Source organism: Buteo buteo, chromosome 21 (genome assembly GCF_964188355.1).
Source record: "Buteo buteo chromosome 21, bButBut1.hap1.1, whole genome shotgun sequence".
NCBI lineage: Eukaryota > Metazoa > Chordata > Aves > Accipitriformes > Accipitridae > Buteo > Buteo buteo.
This window is the reverse complement of record NC_134191.1, coordinates 17725154-17741381: the sequence shown is the minus strand read 5'-3', so window position 1 is coordinate 17741381 and position 16228 is coordinate 17725154. Positions and strand designations below refer to the sequence as shown.

At 63.3% G+C, this 16228-nt stretch overlaps 1 protein-coding gene across 1 annotated transcript; it reads right to left on the bottom strand.

Moving 5' to 3' along the window:
- Positions 1–51: 51 nt before the first annotated feature.
- Positions 52–15811, bottom strand: GNAI2 (G protein subunit alpha i2). The gene is made up of 9 exons (XM_075052676.1): positions 15615–15811; positions 6482–6524; positions 6167–6308; positions 5625–5785; positions 2926–3054; positions 1608–1737; positions 1215–1368; positions 627–834; positions 52–463 (listed from the first exon to the last, which is right to left on the bottom strand). The coding sequence occupies exons 1-8, from the start codon at positions 15730–15732 to the stop codon at positions 644–646; spliced, it is 1068 nt and encodes a 355-aa protein (XP_074908777.1). The 5' UTR covers positions 15733–15811; the 3' UTR covers positions 52–463; positions 627–643.
- Between the last annotated feature and the right edge of the window lie 417 nt (positions 15812–16228).

Sequence of the window (16228 nt, the reverse complement as noted above, 5' to 3'; positions counted from 1 at the left end):
AACCTCGCCCCAGCCGGTGTGGTGTGGTTTTTTGCATGGTTTTGGGTTTGGTTTTTTTTTTTTTTCTTTCTTTTCTGGTTTACTAAAAGGAATGTCATCGGTCGTGTTTTCGGCCGGGTGGGCATCCCCGAGGGGACCCCTGTGTCCCCCCCGTGCCAGCAACACTTGCAATGTAAACAATGAGAGCGCCTGGGCTCGGGAGCGGTTCAGGGGTTCAGGCTGGAGTGGTTCAGGGGTTAAAAACCAAGATTAAAACCTCGTTTTCCCCAGGAAGGGCGACGCTGGCGAGGAGGAGGAGGAGGATGGTGGGGGGGAGCGTGGGTGGCAGGGGCGACACAGGCCCTGCCACCACGCTGACACCCAAAAAGTCTCTTTTATGGGGTGGGGGCAGAGGGATGAATCCGAAGAGAAGCAGGAGTAGGGGGGCGGCACGGTCCTTCCTTCACCGGCGCGGCCGGGGGTCCTAGGAGAGAGCGGGTGGTGAGCGGGTGGGATCTGGGGATGGGGGCACGGGCACCCACCACCAACCTGTGCCACGGTGGGACGGCAGGCAGCGCCCATCCCATCCCCAGAGGATGCTCCGTGACCACCCCATTTTGGGAGTCACCACTGGGACCACCACCCACCTGGGCAGCGCCGGCCCTCAGAAGAGCCCGCAGTCCTTCAGGTTGTTTTTGATGATGACGTCGGTGACGGCGTCGAAGACGAACTGCACGTTCTTGGTGTCGGTGGCACAGGTGAAGTGGGTGTAGATCTCCTTGGTGTCCTTCCGCTTGTTCAGGTCCTCGAACTTGCTCTGGATGTAGCCGGCCGCCTCGTCGTACTTATTGGCCCCTGGGGAGGAGGAGACACTGGGCTGCCCCATGGCCACCCGGGGACGCTGGCACCCCCCTGCTACCAACACCAAAGGGGTCTGGGCTCGGCTCAGCTCCCCACGCCGCCGCAGCCACCGCCCTGATACCAAACTGATGCTCCCCAGGCACAGTGAGCCTCAGCTAAACCCCCCAAAGGGCTGCTGCCCCTTGTCCTCCTCCATCTTCCCCCACCCCTGGGGCAACTCAAACACCACTGCATGCCACTTGCTGCCCCAACACACCGCTCCCTGGGCACAGGAAAGCCACCATCTTCATCCCCAGCATCTCCTGCTACACTGCCTGGGCAAGGTGCTGCCTGCTCCTCCTGCCAGGGTGGGCACCAAGGGACCCCGTCGGTACCTGTGTACTCGGGGAAGCAGATGGCCAGGGGGCTGTGCACGATCTTCTCCTCAAAGAGATCCTTCTTGTTGAGGAAGAGGATGATGGACGTGTCCGTGAACCACTTGTTGTTGCAGATGCTGTCAAACAGCTTCATGCTCTCGTGCATCCGGTTCTGGCAAGGGAGACAGCAGCCTGAGCCGGGCAGGGACCACCAGGCAGTGCCCACCCAACTGCTGCCCAACCTGCCGCCCCCCGCCACTGCTCCTGCCTGCCCAGGCAGGGGATGCTGAGGGCCCTGCAAGGCTTGGGTCATGCTGGCCAGGGCACTGGTGGCCACCAGAGGAGGAGGTGCTCCCCCGGCCCCCAAAGGAGGGTATGGCTCACGGTGCCGGCTCCATCCCCCCGACTCACCATCTCCTCGTCTTCAGCCAGCACCAGGTCGTAGGCACTCAGGGCCACGCAGAAAATGATGGCCGTCACCCCCTCGAAGCAGTGGATCCACTTTTTCCGCTCTGAGCGCTGGCCGCCCACATCAAACATCCTGCAGCAGGGAGGCAGCATGGCAATGGGCAGCAGTTCCCTGCCCCACCACCCTCACCCCGCTCCCTGCCTCAGTTTCCCCGGCTGCCCAGAGCAGGAGCTGTGCTGGGAAAAAGCACCAGGGCGGGCAGAGCATGGCACCTCCACCCCAGGGATTTTGCCGGTGCCGCGGATCTGCCCCGGCACCTGCCACCCATCCCAGGGACAGGGCAGTGTCTGGGCTCAGATCCCAGCCAGAGCAAATCCTCGCCACGAGCCAGGCAGGATGAGGCCACCTTTCCCAGGGGTTGTCAGCACCGTGCTCCCTCGAGCCGGGCTCCAGGAGATGCTCTCAGAGACCCGTTCCGGAGAGGGCACTGCGGGGTTTTGCCAGAGACCTTGGACTGAGGGGAGCCACCGGTGCTCAGCCGAGCGCCTGTGGGCTCAGCAGGATTGCAGGCAGCACGAGGACTCAAGGGATGATCCTGGTGCACCGCGCGCCTCTCCCGCTGCAGGCGGCAGAGGATGCCCTGCCTCCACGAAGAGCCCGGCAGCAGCAGCACCACATCCACCGCCAACCACTCGGCCGGCGGGGTGGCTTCCTCGCTGACGTGCCCCCTCCCCAAATCATCCTCTCCGCCCCGCTGACACCTCCCAAGCACGGCCCTAGCAATGCAAAACCAAGCCCCTCCGTCCCACCGGGGTGGCACAGGGGTCCCCGCGAGCCCCCCGCACTCGGAGAGGACCCCAGCAGATCCATTGCAAAGTGACTAAATCCCCCGGGATGTGCACAATGCTGGCTTTTTGCCTCGGAAACTGAAGCCCTGACTATTTCCCCTGGGTTTTCAGTGGAAAGCAACCCCGGGGTGCCAGCGGGCAGCAGCACCGGGGCCTGACCCCAAGACCCCCGGCTCCCGCCCAGCGCTCTTCCCACGACGGAAGCGGCGTCACGCACCCGGAGGATGCCTTCCCCCTTCCCCTCCTCGCCAGAGGCTGGATCCGCCCCCGGGCTGAGCCCTGCGAGGCGTTTTTGAGGCTGCTCCAGCTATTTCGGCGGTTTCCGCTCTCTCCGAGGCAGCAGCTCCCGCCATGAGCAAACCCAGGGGGGGCTCGGTGCATGCAGCGTGCAAGCAGGATCCAGCCCGGCACAGGGAGGGAGGGGTTTGGTTTTTTGCCTTGGAAAAGGCAAAAGGGAAAGGGTCGGACGTACTTGAAATGCAGGTCCTTGAAGGTGAAGTGGGTCTCTACGATGCCGGTGGTCTTCACCCTGGTGCGCAGCACGTCCTGCTGGGTGGGGATGTAGTCGGTACGGGCTATCCTCTCCAGGTCGTTCAGGTAGCTGGGGAGGGAGCAGAAAGGCGCTGTGGAAGCTGGACCGTGGGGCACGACCCATCCAAATCCCATGGGGCGTCCCCACACCGCCCCAGAGTCCCCTGCCCACACCCTGGCATCGTCCATTCGGCGTGGGCAGCGCCCAAGCCGGGCAGCGCGGCAGACCCCATCTGCACCCCGGGGTCACCCCGCGGCCCTGCCAGACACGGGCAGGGCAGGGCAGGACAGCCAGCCGCTGGGACGGCAAGAGGACACACGGGAACGAGGGCTCGGGGGGCACCGTGCCGGTACCAGGGACTGGGCAGGGGACGCAGCCGGGGCTGGGGGGCTCCCCCCTGTTCCCCTGGCTGTTTGCATGGGGGAAATGGCAAGAGGAAAGTATTCACTGCTATGGCAACCGGCCACAGCGCCGGCGGAAACAATCGATGGCGCCGTGCCATTTATAGTCAAAAAACACAAAGGGCTGGCGTCCTGGGAGGAAGCGGGAGGCGGGCGGCCGGAGGGATGGGGAGCAGCATGGCCAGGGGGGTTGCTGCCCATCCTGAGCCCCCCAGGGTGGCATCGCCTGCCCTGCTGTCTGCCCCAGCCCTGCCAGACCCCAGCTCCCGGTAGCGACGGTGGCTCGGTCCCCAGGCGGCCGCCGAGACTGGCCGAGGGTTGCCGGGAGGGGGGGATCAAGGCGGGTTTCGATTTCTCCAGCTCACGTTGCTTTAATTGGGTTATTATAAACAGGCTCCTTTAAGCAAATTAGGCTTGCGCTAATTAAGGCCTTTGCAGCCCCGTAATCTGGTGAAAGTCAGATTACAGCTTGCGAGGCCACGGGGATCCCCGGCTCTGATGGCAGCGCGGCCGCTCGCCAGCTCCCGGGAAGCCCTCTGGTGTGCCGGAGCAAAGCCGAAGCCACGGGTGGGTGCCCCGGGACCCTGCTGCGGGTGCGAGGGCGGGGGGGGCCAGCACGCTGCCGCCACGGAGCAGCTCGAAAACAGCCGGAAACACACGCGGCCTCCGGCTGACAAAAAAACAGGAAACACAGCGGCAGGGCCGTGCGCGGTGCCGGCGGCACTCGGACCTCGCACCCAGCCCCCGGGGTGCCGATGAGCGCCGGCACCCTGAGCTCCTGGCACCCCAAGGGGCTGTGGAGGAGGAGGCTGGGGGCTGCTGCAGAGGGCTGGGGTGCAGGTGGGCTGCGTGCTGGGCACGGCACGGGGCTCCTCATCCCCGGGGTGCCCTGTGCCAGCGGCACCATGGGCACAGCACCATCCCCACAGGGATGGATGGGGCATCAACTACCATACTGGCATCTCCACAGGGCTGGAAAAAGGCTGGAGCAACAGCTGGAGGGGGCTCCTAATTAATACTTGTCCAACCCCTGCAATGTGCCAAATGCTCCATAAATGCACTTACGGCAAATGCTCGATTTGCAGACACTTTGCAGATATATTTGCTCGAACCGTGCACGTGAGCTGCCAGGCACCTGCCGGGTCTCCCGTGCCTCCAAAGCAGCACCCACGGCACAGCGCGGCACTGCCAGGAAATGCCGGCGCTGACTGGGGAGCGATGGGGCTGAGCAGGACAGGGGCTGGGGAGGGTGGGCAGGTGCCGGGCAGGAGGAAGCAAAAGCCATGGGTGCCAGAGGAAAGCACTGCCAGGAGCTTCTCCGGGCTCGGTCCTTGCCAGGAGGTTTCCTGCAACCTCTTCACCCCAGTGACCTCAGTGCAGAAGAGGGACCTGCCAGTGCCAAGCGGGAGGGGACGGCTGGGCTGGCACACAGGGGACCAAGCAGCCCCCAGGATGGTGGCGAGTCCCAAGGGTGCTCAATCCTCAGTGGGACCAGCCTTGGCGGGGGCTTCCCAGCACACCATGAGCTCCCCCCAGCACTGCTTTACCGCAACGGGTCTAGGCAGAGAGGACAGGAGGGCACCATGCGAGCTGAGCACAGCCTCGGCTGCACCACCCTCTCCAGCAATCGTACTTTAGGCAGATTAACTTATTTATTAAATCTCTTCAGGGATAAACCCAACCAGATGCAGGCAATTTATCTACCTCAACACCAGTTTGCCAGCTAATACGCCAGCATAATGTCAAGTCCTTCCATATAAATTCATTTAAAAGGAAAAAGAAAACCCTCTTGTGCATCCTGTTCAGCTATAAGGGTCCCCAGTGCTTGCTTTGGGGCTTTTCCTTGCTTTCATGGCCCATGCCCGCAGGCAGAGGGATGGGCACGACTCTCAGCTATGCTCACACGGGGGGAGGCATCTCAGGATGCAGAGGCCAGGGGAGAGCATCCCCAGGGAAGGGCAGTGGGCACGGAGTGGCAGCAGGAGGGGGATGCCCTGGTACCCCCCTCCCAGGTGACGCAGCACCCTGCCAGGGGAGGAAACAGCTTTCGAAACATCCGCCTTCCCAGTTCTGCTCCAGCTCAGCCCCAGTGCCGGGCGGGAAGTGGCAGCACCAGCCCCCAAGCCTGGCAATAGGGAACAGCAGCCCCCGGGGGGATTTTCTGTTGCTCAATAGAAGTGATGCTGCCCGCAGGGCTCTGATCCAGCCAAGCTGCGGGAGAGGAGCAGGGGTACTCACTAGGCAGCGGAGTCGTTCAGCTGGTACTCTCGGGAGCGATTAAAACAAGCCTGGACCCCGTTGTCAGCCCACAGCCTCCGGATCACGTTGGCCAGGTCCTCTGGCATGATGCCCTGCTCCTCGGCGGTGCAGGAGAGCGCAAAGAGCTGCCGAGCATCATCCTGCAGGGAAAAAACAGGACTCAGGCATTGGCACAGGGTTATTGGGGCTCACTCTACCCCGAAGGACCTGACTGGAGCCTACCATGTCCCACCTGGACAGCAGGGCAGGAGCTCCAGCGGTGGATGGGGACGAGACCCATGGGAAGCAGCGGGACCCCCATCCCTGCAGCCATCAGGGCCCGTGCCTGGGCAGACACCCATGGGTTATACTTTGGGTCCCCCCCGTCCTCAGCGCCAGGGACAGGAGGTCACAGCCAGCCAGGCAGCAGCAGGCCTTGGGCAGGGCCACCCTTAATCCTGGTCCAGCTTTGGGTGCATCTGCTTTTGCTCCCCAAGAACCCCCACCCCTCCTAGGCGCCGTGGGAGCGGGAGGGCACCCACCGCTCTGGAGGAGTCTCCAAAATCAATCTGCAGGTTCCCCATCGCCTTGATGATGGCCATGATGGACTGGATGGTGTTGCTGTAGACCACGGCTTTGTACTGCCGGCACTCCTCCTCTGAGTAGCCATCCTCGTGGATGATCCTGGGGCAGGGGAGAAAAACAGGCAAGGTCAGCCCTTTGCGGGGCACCGGGGGTGCTGCCCCCCCACCCATGCTCTGCGGCATGGGGAGCTTTTCCCAGCCACCAGCAATTTCGGAGCCCGTGGCCGAGGCCTGCGTGGTGCCGGCTGCAGCGATGGTGTGGGGACCACTCACTTCATCTGTTTGACGATGGTGCTCTTCCCAGACTCGCCGGCACCTGTGAAGAAACAAGAATGGGGGACAAGCAGTGAGGTGCTGCCTGAAGCTGGGGACCCCCACCCTACTGGGACCCCCCTAGCTCAGGGAGGGAGGGCAGTGGATGCCTCAGCTATCGGAGAAGAGCTCCCAGCATCAGCTGGAGCAGATGCTTGGACAGGCACTGGGAATATCAGGGCCAAGAAAGGGGGAGGAAAAGGCGAGCCTGGGGGGGGACCTTGCAATAGGTCCGGAGAGGAGAAATGACACCTGCTCTGGGCCAGGAAAATGGCATCAACACAGTAATGTTTGCCCCGTGGTCCTGGCATGCTGCAGCCGAGATGACTGGCAGCCCCAGCTTCGGCCAAGCTCGGGAGCGGGGAGCCCCCTGCGACGGGGAGCTAAGCCCTTCCTATCACCCTCCATCCCAGCTCCAGGCAGAGCCTGAGCTTAGCTGTTGCATCCTGCATCCCACATCCCGCATCCCACATCCCGCATCCCTACTGTGCCGGGGGACGATGGAGCATCAGCCCCACCACATGCCCATGGCTGGAGCTGGCAGCGCCCAGGATGCGGAGATGCTCGTGCCACCAGGTACGGGCAGGGAGCTGGGCACCCAAAGCCGAGCACCCCAGGGAACTCGGGAAGAAACTGCCGCCTCCACCAGCCAGCTCAAGCGGCTCCCGGTGGGATCAGCCGCCCCCGGGTTGCTTTTTTAAATAGCGCGCACTTTCCAGCCTGCCGGGTCCTGTGCCCCAGCCTGGCTGCGGAGGCGGCTGCCAGCAGGGAAAGCCGACGGCTTTTGGGTTGAGTTTATTTTTCAGCATCAAAATGCAGGATGCCAGGGGTTCAGAGGAGATGGCCGGGGCACCTAAAGCTCCCCCTCTGCCAGTCTGTTCCCCTTGGGGACGTCACCCCCATGCAGGCGACATGCAGCTCCTGGCCCAGCCCTCCCTCTCCGAGCAGGGAAAGAGCAAAGTCACCCTGGCTGCAAGAAAGGGGAAGCTCAAAGGGGAAGCGGAAAGGGACAGCACATGTCCCTTGTCCCCTCTCCGGGCAGGGAGTGCCACGGAGGCGGATGAGCGCCTGGCTCGCCTTGCCCTGGGACCCCCGGCAGGATGAGCCCCCTTTGGCCGAGGACCAGCGCGGTCCTTGCCTCTGGGTGCAAATCCCAGGGGATCCCCCCAAGCCAAGTCCATCCCTGCGGCCTCTCCAAACCCTCTCGGCGGGTCCCCTCGCTGCTGCCCTCAGCCATGGAGCTGCCCTTACGGGGGGCCCCAAGCAGGCAGCAGCAGGGCTGCGCCGGCACGGCCGCAGAGGGGGAAGAGAGATTACAGAGGACTTCAAAAAAAAAAAATTTAAAAAAAAAAATGGAGATTATGCTAAAATTAACCGGGAAAAACAGAGTCCGTCATGCCAGCTGAGACATGGCGGCAGGGAGCAAACGCCTTCTGCCCATGCCTGTGGCACCGGCATAAATGCAGCTTAGGTGATGGGCACGTACCCCACGGGTATCACTGCAGGTGCTGCTCAGGGCATGGAGCCCCCCGAGGCTGGGGCCATATCGAGGCTATACAGACCCTACATTTATTGCTACGACCACCCCACTCCACGGTTTCCATGCCATACGTGCTGAGGGAGAGGCTTTGCTCAGCCCAGAGGTGAGCATTTGGCACGGCGGGGACTCTCCGGCGCTGCCGACCCAGCCTCCGCCGGCGCCCTTGGGATGCTGACGCGGCACCCAGCGCAGCCCAGCCGGTGTTCGTGGTCAGTGCTGGCAACTCCTGCCCGGAGCTGGGAGCAGCAGGGGGAAGGACTCAGCATATCCCTTCATTTTTTCCATTAAATACCTCTGGTTTCTGACAATACCGCCCTGTACCGCCAGGCTCGGCGGCCAGAGCCGGCTGCATTCACCGTGCCTTTCCCCAGCGGGTGCCCGGACAGGGAAATTGAGGCACAAGGCAAGGGAAGACCCTGCTTACGAGCGTCCCTGGGGCGAGGTGACAGTCGTTCCCCAGTCTCCTGCTCTGCCTGACATTTGTTCCCTGCCCGGGAGGGAACAACTCACCCCTGGGACCTCCTGCCTGCTCCCGGCAGGGTGACAGCCACCGGCAGAGCGGCAGCCGCCGAGGCCGGCCATTTCCCTTGCAAACTTCCCCCACGACTCCAGACTCCTTCCCCGCAGCCTGCAGAAGGCAGCCGTGCCATTGCCCCCCCCCCATTTCAAGCTACCACCTCCGCTTGCCGGGAGCTCACCCGGCACGAGAGCCCGCAGGCTTGCGGCGAGCAGAAATTCAGGTCTGAATTAATAACGCTCCCCGGCTACCCCACCAGCGTCCAGAAGCAAGCCGGGGCGGCAGCAATTAGTGTGTGTCCCCCCCCTCCAATTTCCCTTTCAGATCATTGCATTTGCCTGACGAAGGGGCCAGGTAATTGCCAGGGAAGCTGCGTGCCTCCCCACCCCCAGCACCAGCAGCTCCCACCCAGCCTGAGCATGGGGGGGACCCTTCCCAGCCCCCCCCCAGGCAAACACGGTGGAGGGGAAGGGTTTCCAATCCCCGGAAAACCCCGGCTGCCGTCCATTCAGCCCCAAAACAATCCCCGGGCAGGGTGCCAGCTGCCGGCTTCCACCCTCCTGCCCAAACCAGGCAGGAGGCAGGCAGCGCCGGAGGGGCTTCGCGTCCTTTGGAGCCCCCGGTGCCGGCCAGGCACATCGGGGGGAGATGGAGAGAAGCTCCCACCATGGGCTGACCCCACGGCCGGGCTTCCTCCAGCCCTGCCCGGACTGGGCAATGCTCATTCCCAGAGCAGCGCCCGTCAAAAATAGGAGGAGAGCTCTCTCCTGAGCCGATTTCCCCCTTTTTTTTGTTAAAAATAATCTTCAAAAATTTAAAATAAGCAAGCAGCTGCCCAGCTCCAAAACACCCTGTTAGTCCACCAGCAAAAAATTTATTTAGCCAACATATATTTTGCAGCCCGTGATTTAAGATGCTTTCTGGCCAGTATATATTTAATGCCATATATTTAAGGAGCTGGTCACAGGTTTCAGGGTCCACCTCACCCCACATCGCTGAGAGGGGATTTTCCATCTTGCAGCACGGCACCATCCTGTTTTATGCCTTCAAATATCCAGGCGTGGATGGAAGCGATGCACAGCTGGAAAATTTTCCTTATTACAGGGGAGAAGCTGGAATTCAATCTGCCAGCGGGTCCGGAGCCATCCCCATCCCCGGCACCCAGCGCCCCGTCCCCAGCCACTGTGCCGGCAAGTTTTCCTGGCCTGGCAAACAGCAGCTATTATATGAGCATGGATTTACTGATGGGTTTTACTGCTGGACAAACCCGCCGATCCCCTTCCCTGCAGGACAGACAGACAGCTGGACAGAGGGACGGCTGCAGACCCCACCCCACCTCACCACCCCCATCTAACTGGACTTTCAAAGGTGTGTGTTAAAAGCAGAGTTACCCCAAAGACTGAAAAAATAATAATAAAAAGAGATTCCCCTCGACATTTTCCTTCCTACCCAAAATAGATGGAAAATTGCTGTAAAAATAATCGTGTTTTTTTTAAAACCTCGCAGCAACATAGGGCGTTTTTCCCAGGGGCCGTTCCGTTCCGGCACAGGGCTGGCCACTTCCCAAGAGGAGCCCGCGCATCGGCAGCCGGTGGGATGCCACGTCCCCAGGCGGGACCCCAAAAAATTGGGGGGCACTGGGGAGGTGCAAACCCCCCTGTCCAAGGCAGCCGATGGAGACACATTAAAAAAATACCGCAAATATAAATAAAATAGAAATAAATCAGCAGCAAGAAGGATGTTCGGAGCACACGGGGAAGGAGGAGGTGGGCTGGGGATGGTTTCCCCGGGGAGGGGGGGCACGGCAAACACACCCCCGGTGCCAACGAGGGCCGTTGGGCTTCGCAAGCTGGACAAAACTATCCTTGTGCCAGGCTTTTTCCAGGAATCCTGGAACTTTGCTGCTCTGTTTCTGCCCCTGCCATAGCCGGAGCAGTCCCTCTCCCCCTCCGCTGGCACCAGCCACCTTGGTGCCCTCGCCCCCCACACCGGCTGCGCCGGCACCGGGGCGGTGGGGAAGAGCACCCACACGGCTCAGCAGCGAGCTGTCCCCTCCTCCCAGACACATTTGGGGTCACCGGCATCAATTTTGGGGCTCAGCCCTAGAAAAGGGGGTTCCTGAAGACTGTCACCCACCGCGCCCCCCCAGCCGCTCCATGATGCTCCCTGCATTCCCCCCCCGCCCCAAACACCCGGAGCGGCTCTGGTGCAGCCCGTGCCGGAGAGCCGCCCCCGGCGGTGCCAAGCCCCCACGCCTGGGTGCCATCATCCCCTCCATACCACCCTGATAGGGTGCGGGCTCACCCGCTGGCACAGCCGGGATGCCGCCGGCACCCTGCTCTCCCCGCCTGGGTTTTCTGCTAGCGGGGATGGAGGATTACTCAGCTCCCCCAGCTCCGGTGATTCAGCCGGCCTCCGGCCCGGAAACCCGCGCTCCAGCCCGGAGCAGGAAACCCGGTGGCTGCGGAGAAGCCAGGCCGGCCCCGGCTACGGCAGTGGCACTCGGGCACCCACCGGCACCCACAGCCCTGGGCGGGCTCAGCCATGGGACACCTTCTTCTGTAAAGCTATATATATATATATATATATAGGTAAAGCAACATATATATGTGCTTTTTAATATATATATAAATCAATTTATACATTGCTCCATACAAAAGAGCAATACATATAGACAAAAAAGCAATATATAAAAAATATATTTCCAATGCATATATGTAAAAATTTATAAAAAATATATACATATAAGCCTGCCGCCTCTCCTGGGCAAAGCCTTAGCTCATCTCGGAGCAGAGGGCAGCTGCCTGCACCCGGCACATCACCAGCGGGGACATCAGGGTGACCCATCCCAGGGCGTGGGTGCCAGGCTCCCTCCTCCCATCCCATCCCATCCCATCCCATCCCATCCCATCCCATCCCATCCCATCCCAAGCCTGGCCACCAGCTCCAGGGGGTTGGATGTGGGGTACACCCAGATCTAACAGCTCCGAGCTCTTCCCTGCTCCCCCTGCACTGTGACACCTCCTGGTCCATGGCCAGAAACGCCACCGGGGCCCCACCAGTGTCCCCACCGAAGGGAGGACCCGATCCCCTCCCATCACCCTGGGCTGGGGCAGGAGGGAGGACGAAAACAAAACCCCAAGACAGGACAAAGTGCAGCAAAACAGGCGAGCCCAGGGCAGAGCCGGGGCAACGCAGCCTCCGAAAGTCGCAGCTGGTCCCTCCCTTCCTCTATTTTTATGCAAGCCCTGAAAAAAAAAAATATAAAGCCGCTGAGCCCTGCCCCGGCTGCCCTCGCCCCAGCTACTGGCTCGCCCAGGCAGGATCTTGTACAGGCAGCTGCCTGCGTGACCTACCCCGGTGCGACCCAGCCCGGGTGGGGTGCGAGGGGAGCATCCTCGCCCCAGGGTTTGCACCTCCAGCACTGAAAACTGCTGGGGATCGACAGGATCAACCCATCAGCACCTTCCCCTGCCCCGGGCGCCTTCGCAGCTTCTAATGCCTCCCGAGCAGCCGAGAAATCCTTTTGCTTTCCTAATCCTCCCAAGGAAGATAAGGAATTAGGAACTTTGAACGTGGGGACTGCTTGCCTGCCACTGATCCTGCATCCCTCCCCGAGCATCCCGGCTCCCGCGGGCAGAGGTGCGCTGGGGAGAACCCAACTTCCAGCTCTGCCCAGCAGAAACGGCCGGTGACTCCAGCAGTTTGAGCCCTGGTGATGCCGAGGAGCCGATGGCAGCATCGGGAGGTGCTGGCAGCGCTACTGCACGGGGCGGATGCTCCAGGTGCTTTCAGGTGCCGGCAGCGGCTCCTGGCCTCTCCCAGCACCAAAACCTTGGGAGGTTGTTGGTTTCCAGCAGCAGGGAGGGGGGGATTGCTTCATTTGCGGGGGGGAATATTGCTTCATTTGGGTCTTCTCCCCATCAGACACCGGAGCTCTCTGGCACGCAACCTATCCGGCACGCAACCTATTTGCCGGAGCCGGCAAACGGCAGAGGAAAACCTCCAGGCAGCGGCAGGTGCTGCCGGCTGCCATCGCGGGGGTCCTGCCCGTCCCCACCGCACCGACAGCGCATGTCCATCCCTCTCCAGCTCGCCCGCCACGGCGAAGGAAAGGCAGAAGCAGGCACATGGCCATACGCAGGGCACGGCACTGAGCCGAGATGGCTTCACCGGTCAGCCCGAAGCCCTCCGCGGTGCCGGTGGCCGGCACAGTGCTACAGTCCCACCGCCACCCACCGAGACGGGTGCTCTCCGATCGCACCACGTCCTGCCCAGCTACACTGGCAGCTCCGAGCTGCAGCTGCCAGACGGCACGAGTCGCCAGCAAAAACCACACCGTGCTCGGTAGAACCATCTCCTCTTCATGCCGCGGGCTGATTCGACACAAAGGGTGAAGCTATTTTTCTCCTTGTTTTCTTTCCTCCCTAATTTTCCCTCCCTATTTCTGGAGGACACAGGAGGGCTGCAGCCCCCAGGGAGGATCGCAGAGCTCTGCCTTGCCAGTCGTGCCCAAGAGCCGTGGTGCTCACCAAAAAGCACCCGCCTGGGCTAACGCAAGGCCCCGGTTCTCCTCAAAGCTTCCTCCAACCATGGGGAAAAAGATAAGCCGTAGGAAGGGTGGGCAGCAGGGACGTGGGAGCATCCACCTGACACTGCGTCCCCACTTCGAGGGCTTCTCACAGAGGGGGGGATGTCGCAAGCAGCAGCCCCCAGGGGGGGCAATGCCAGACCCACCTCCCCAGCCGCTCTCTTGCCGGCTTGGGAGGATTTTCCGGCCACGGCTCAGCTCGGAAACGGCAGTAGTGACCCAAGGCTCCGGCACTATTTACACCTGAACAGCTGCGAGGGCAAAAAATAAACATTAAAAAAAAAAAAATTAAAAAGAGCCATTTCGCTCTATTTTTGGCTTCAGAAACCAGCTGAGGATCAGAAATGCCGCTCGTAAATGCCGGCCTTCACAGAAGGGAGCGCGGCCGTCTCCTTCCTCCTGCCTCCACTTCGGCACAGAGCAGGACGTGGGATAGGGATGCCGGCTGGTCGGCCCACACCGCGATCCTCGCTGACCACCGAGTCCCCGGCCGCCCCTCGGTGATGCTCAGTGCCAGCTGGCTGGGCTCCCCCATCCCAGGCACCCAGAGCCGATGGCACCGGGGTAATGCTCCCCATCCCAGCTGGTCCCCTGCGGAAAGGAGGTGCCAAACCCCCCTGGCCGGCTGCACCCCCCGGCACCGTTATTTCACACCGGGCAGCGGTCCGAGAGGAGCCGAGCCAGCGGCAAGGCCCGGTGCAGGAACAACTCGCGGCGAAGGGGGGACCACGTGTTTCCCCAACAGCCTGCAAACCCCGTGGGGTTTCGTTCTGCCGGTGCCCTCCCCTCCCCGGAAACAAGCGGGTCGGCGAGCTTGCACAACCGGTGAGCCCCCCCCGACGGCACAGACCCCCACCCGGCCCCCCTCCCCAGGACGGGTCTTGCCGCCAGCACGGCTCACGCCAAGGCGAAGATAAAATAAAAATCAAAATGAAAAACCCAAGCGCTCTGTTAAACGAGCGTTTCAAGGCGTTAATTACGTATTTCTCAAGGCAGGCAGGGGTTGAGCAAATAAAGGGCTGCCGGATTTCGGCGTGACTTCCTGCTGCCGGCTGCTTCCTCTGCCGACGGCGACGAGCCGAAAGACATTTTCTGCCGGTGCTCCCCCGGCAGCAGCCGGGGATTTCTCTGCCCGTCCCGGCTCCCGCCGCCCCACGGTGCCGTGGGAGCTCCGCGTGCTCCCGCGTCACACCTGGAGCGAGGCTCTCCCTGGGAATTTCGGGAAGGGAATAAAAACCCCAACTGGGAGTTATTAAAAAAAATAATAAATTAAAATAAATAAGCGGCTGCCTTGCCCGCAGGCACAGGGCAGGTCTGTGAACGCCCACAGCAGCATCGCCGGGGCGCTTTGAAGAGCGCGAGCGGCCCGTTATCGGTATGAAATCGGGTATCCGTGGGGCAGAACGCCCGTGGGCTGTGCTGGGTCCTGCCTGCTGCGGGCAGCACGCGGGGCAGAGCCTGCTGCCCGAGCCCCCCGCTCCCCCACAGCGAGGGGAGGGCCAAGGCGGGATGGAGGGGCTCGGGCCCGTCCCAGTGCCCCAGTGGGGGGTGGCGCGGGGCAGCGGGTACCCGTCGGCCCTGTTATCTCCACCCCAGCTGGTCTGTGGTGGGGACAAGGGGAGCCCACAGAGGAGCCCCCCAGTGCAGCCCGGGGGGTCCCAGGCAGGCAGGACAGGGTGCCCAGGCTTGCAGGGCCTTTGCCGGGGGGGCCCAGCCACCAGGAGGGTGGGGATCCCCCCCGGCCTGCGCTCCGAAGGGATGGGCCCAGGCTGGACACCGATGGAGTTGGGGGTACGGTACCCCAGCGTGGGTGGCCTGGCACCCCACTTCTGGGGGACACCCAAGGCTTGCTGTAGGGCCAGCACCCCACTCGCAGCAGGGGGATCCTCAAAGCCTGGAGTGGGGCTGGCATCCTGCTTCCAGGGGGGCTACTCAAAACCTGGGGTGGGGCTGGCACCCCACCCCAGAGGGGATCCCCCAGGCCTGCTGTGGGGCTGCCACCCCACTCCTGGGGGGGATCCCGCAGGCCTGGGATGGGGTCAACACCCCACTCCTGGGGGGGATCCCTGGGGCCTGCTGTGGGGCCAGCACCCCACTCCTGGGGGGGATCCCGCAGGCCTGCTGTGGGGCCAGCACCCCACTCCTGGGGGGGATCCCGCAGGCCTGCTGTGGGGCCAGCACCCCACTCCTGGGGGAATGCCTGTGGCCTGGGATGGGGCCGACACCCCACTGGGGGGGGGGGAACCCCGCAGGCTGGGCTGGGGCCAGCATCCCGCTCCCGGGGGATCCCCGGGGCAGGTACCCAGGGTCGCTCCGGGGCAGCAAGGGCGGAGGCGGCGAGGCTGCCCGGTTCCGGCAGGGCCGGGCGGGGGAGCCCGTGGGGTGTCCCGGGAAGGCGGGGGGGGGTGTCCGCGGGGGGGTGGGGGTGGTGTCCCGGGGTTCTCACCCAGCAGCAGCAGCTTCACCTCCCGCGCCGCCTTCTCGCCATCCTCCCGCAGGTTCTTGTCGATCATGCGGGAGCGCTCGGCGGCCGCCTTGTCCTCGGCGCTCACGGTGCAGCCCATGGCGGCGGCGGCGGCGGCGGCGGCTGCCTGCGCGCGCCCGCGGCTCTGCCCTGCCCGGCCCTGCCCGCCCTGCCCGCGCCGCCCCGCCCCGCCCCTGCGCGCCGCCGCGGGGGCGGGGCCGGAGGAAGGGCGGGGCAAGGCGAGGGGCGGGGCAAGACGAGGGGAGGGAGAAGGCGAGGGGCGGGGACTGGCGGGGGCGGGGCCGCCGCGGGCAGAGGGGCGGGGCCTCATCCCTGCCCGGCGGGACGGGCCCCCGCGGGGCCGCGACGGGGACCGGCGTGCGGTGCGACGCGGGGACGGGCGGGCGCGGGGCCTCGGTGTACCCCGGGACACACGTGGGCAGGGGGATGGACGCGGGGTGCTGCGCTTTGGGCCTGGGGTGCTTCGGACGGAGAGAGGAAGGTGCAGCCCTGGGGCCGGCGGGGTGGGGAGATGCTGCGTCTCAGGGCCACCACCTTCTGTGGGGACGCGGCGTCACGGGGTGGCGGCTCAGACC

Excerpts from the sequence above, each read along its gene's own strand:
- GNAI2 (XM_075052676.1), bottom strand. The coding sequence starts at position 15,732 with ATGGGCTGCACCGTGAGCGCCGAGGACAAGGCGGCCGCCGAGCGCTCC. Across the intron at positions 1,738-2,925 it reads TTCAAGGACCTGCATTTCAA|GATGTTTGATGTGGGCGGCC; the intron begins GTACGTCCGACC and ends TCCCTGCTGCAG. Across the intron at positions 1,369-1,607 it reads TGGCTGAAGACGAGGAGATG|AACCGGATGCACGAGAGCAT; the intron begins GTGAGTCGGGGG and ends CTCCCTTGCCAG.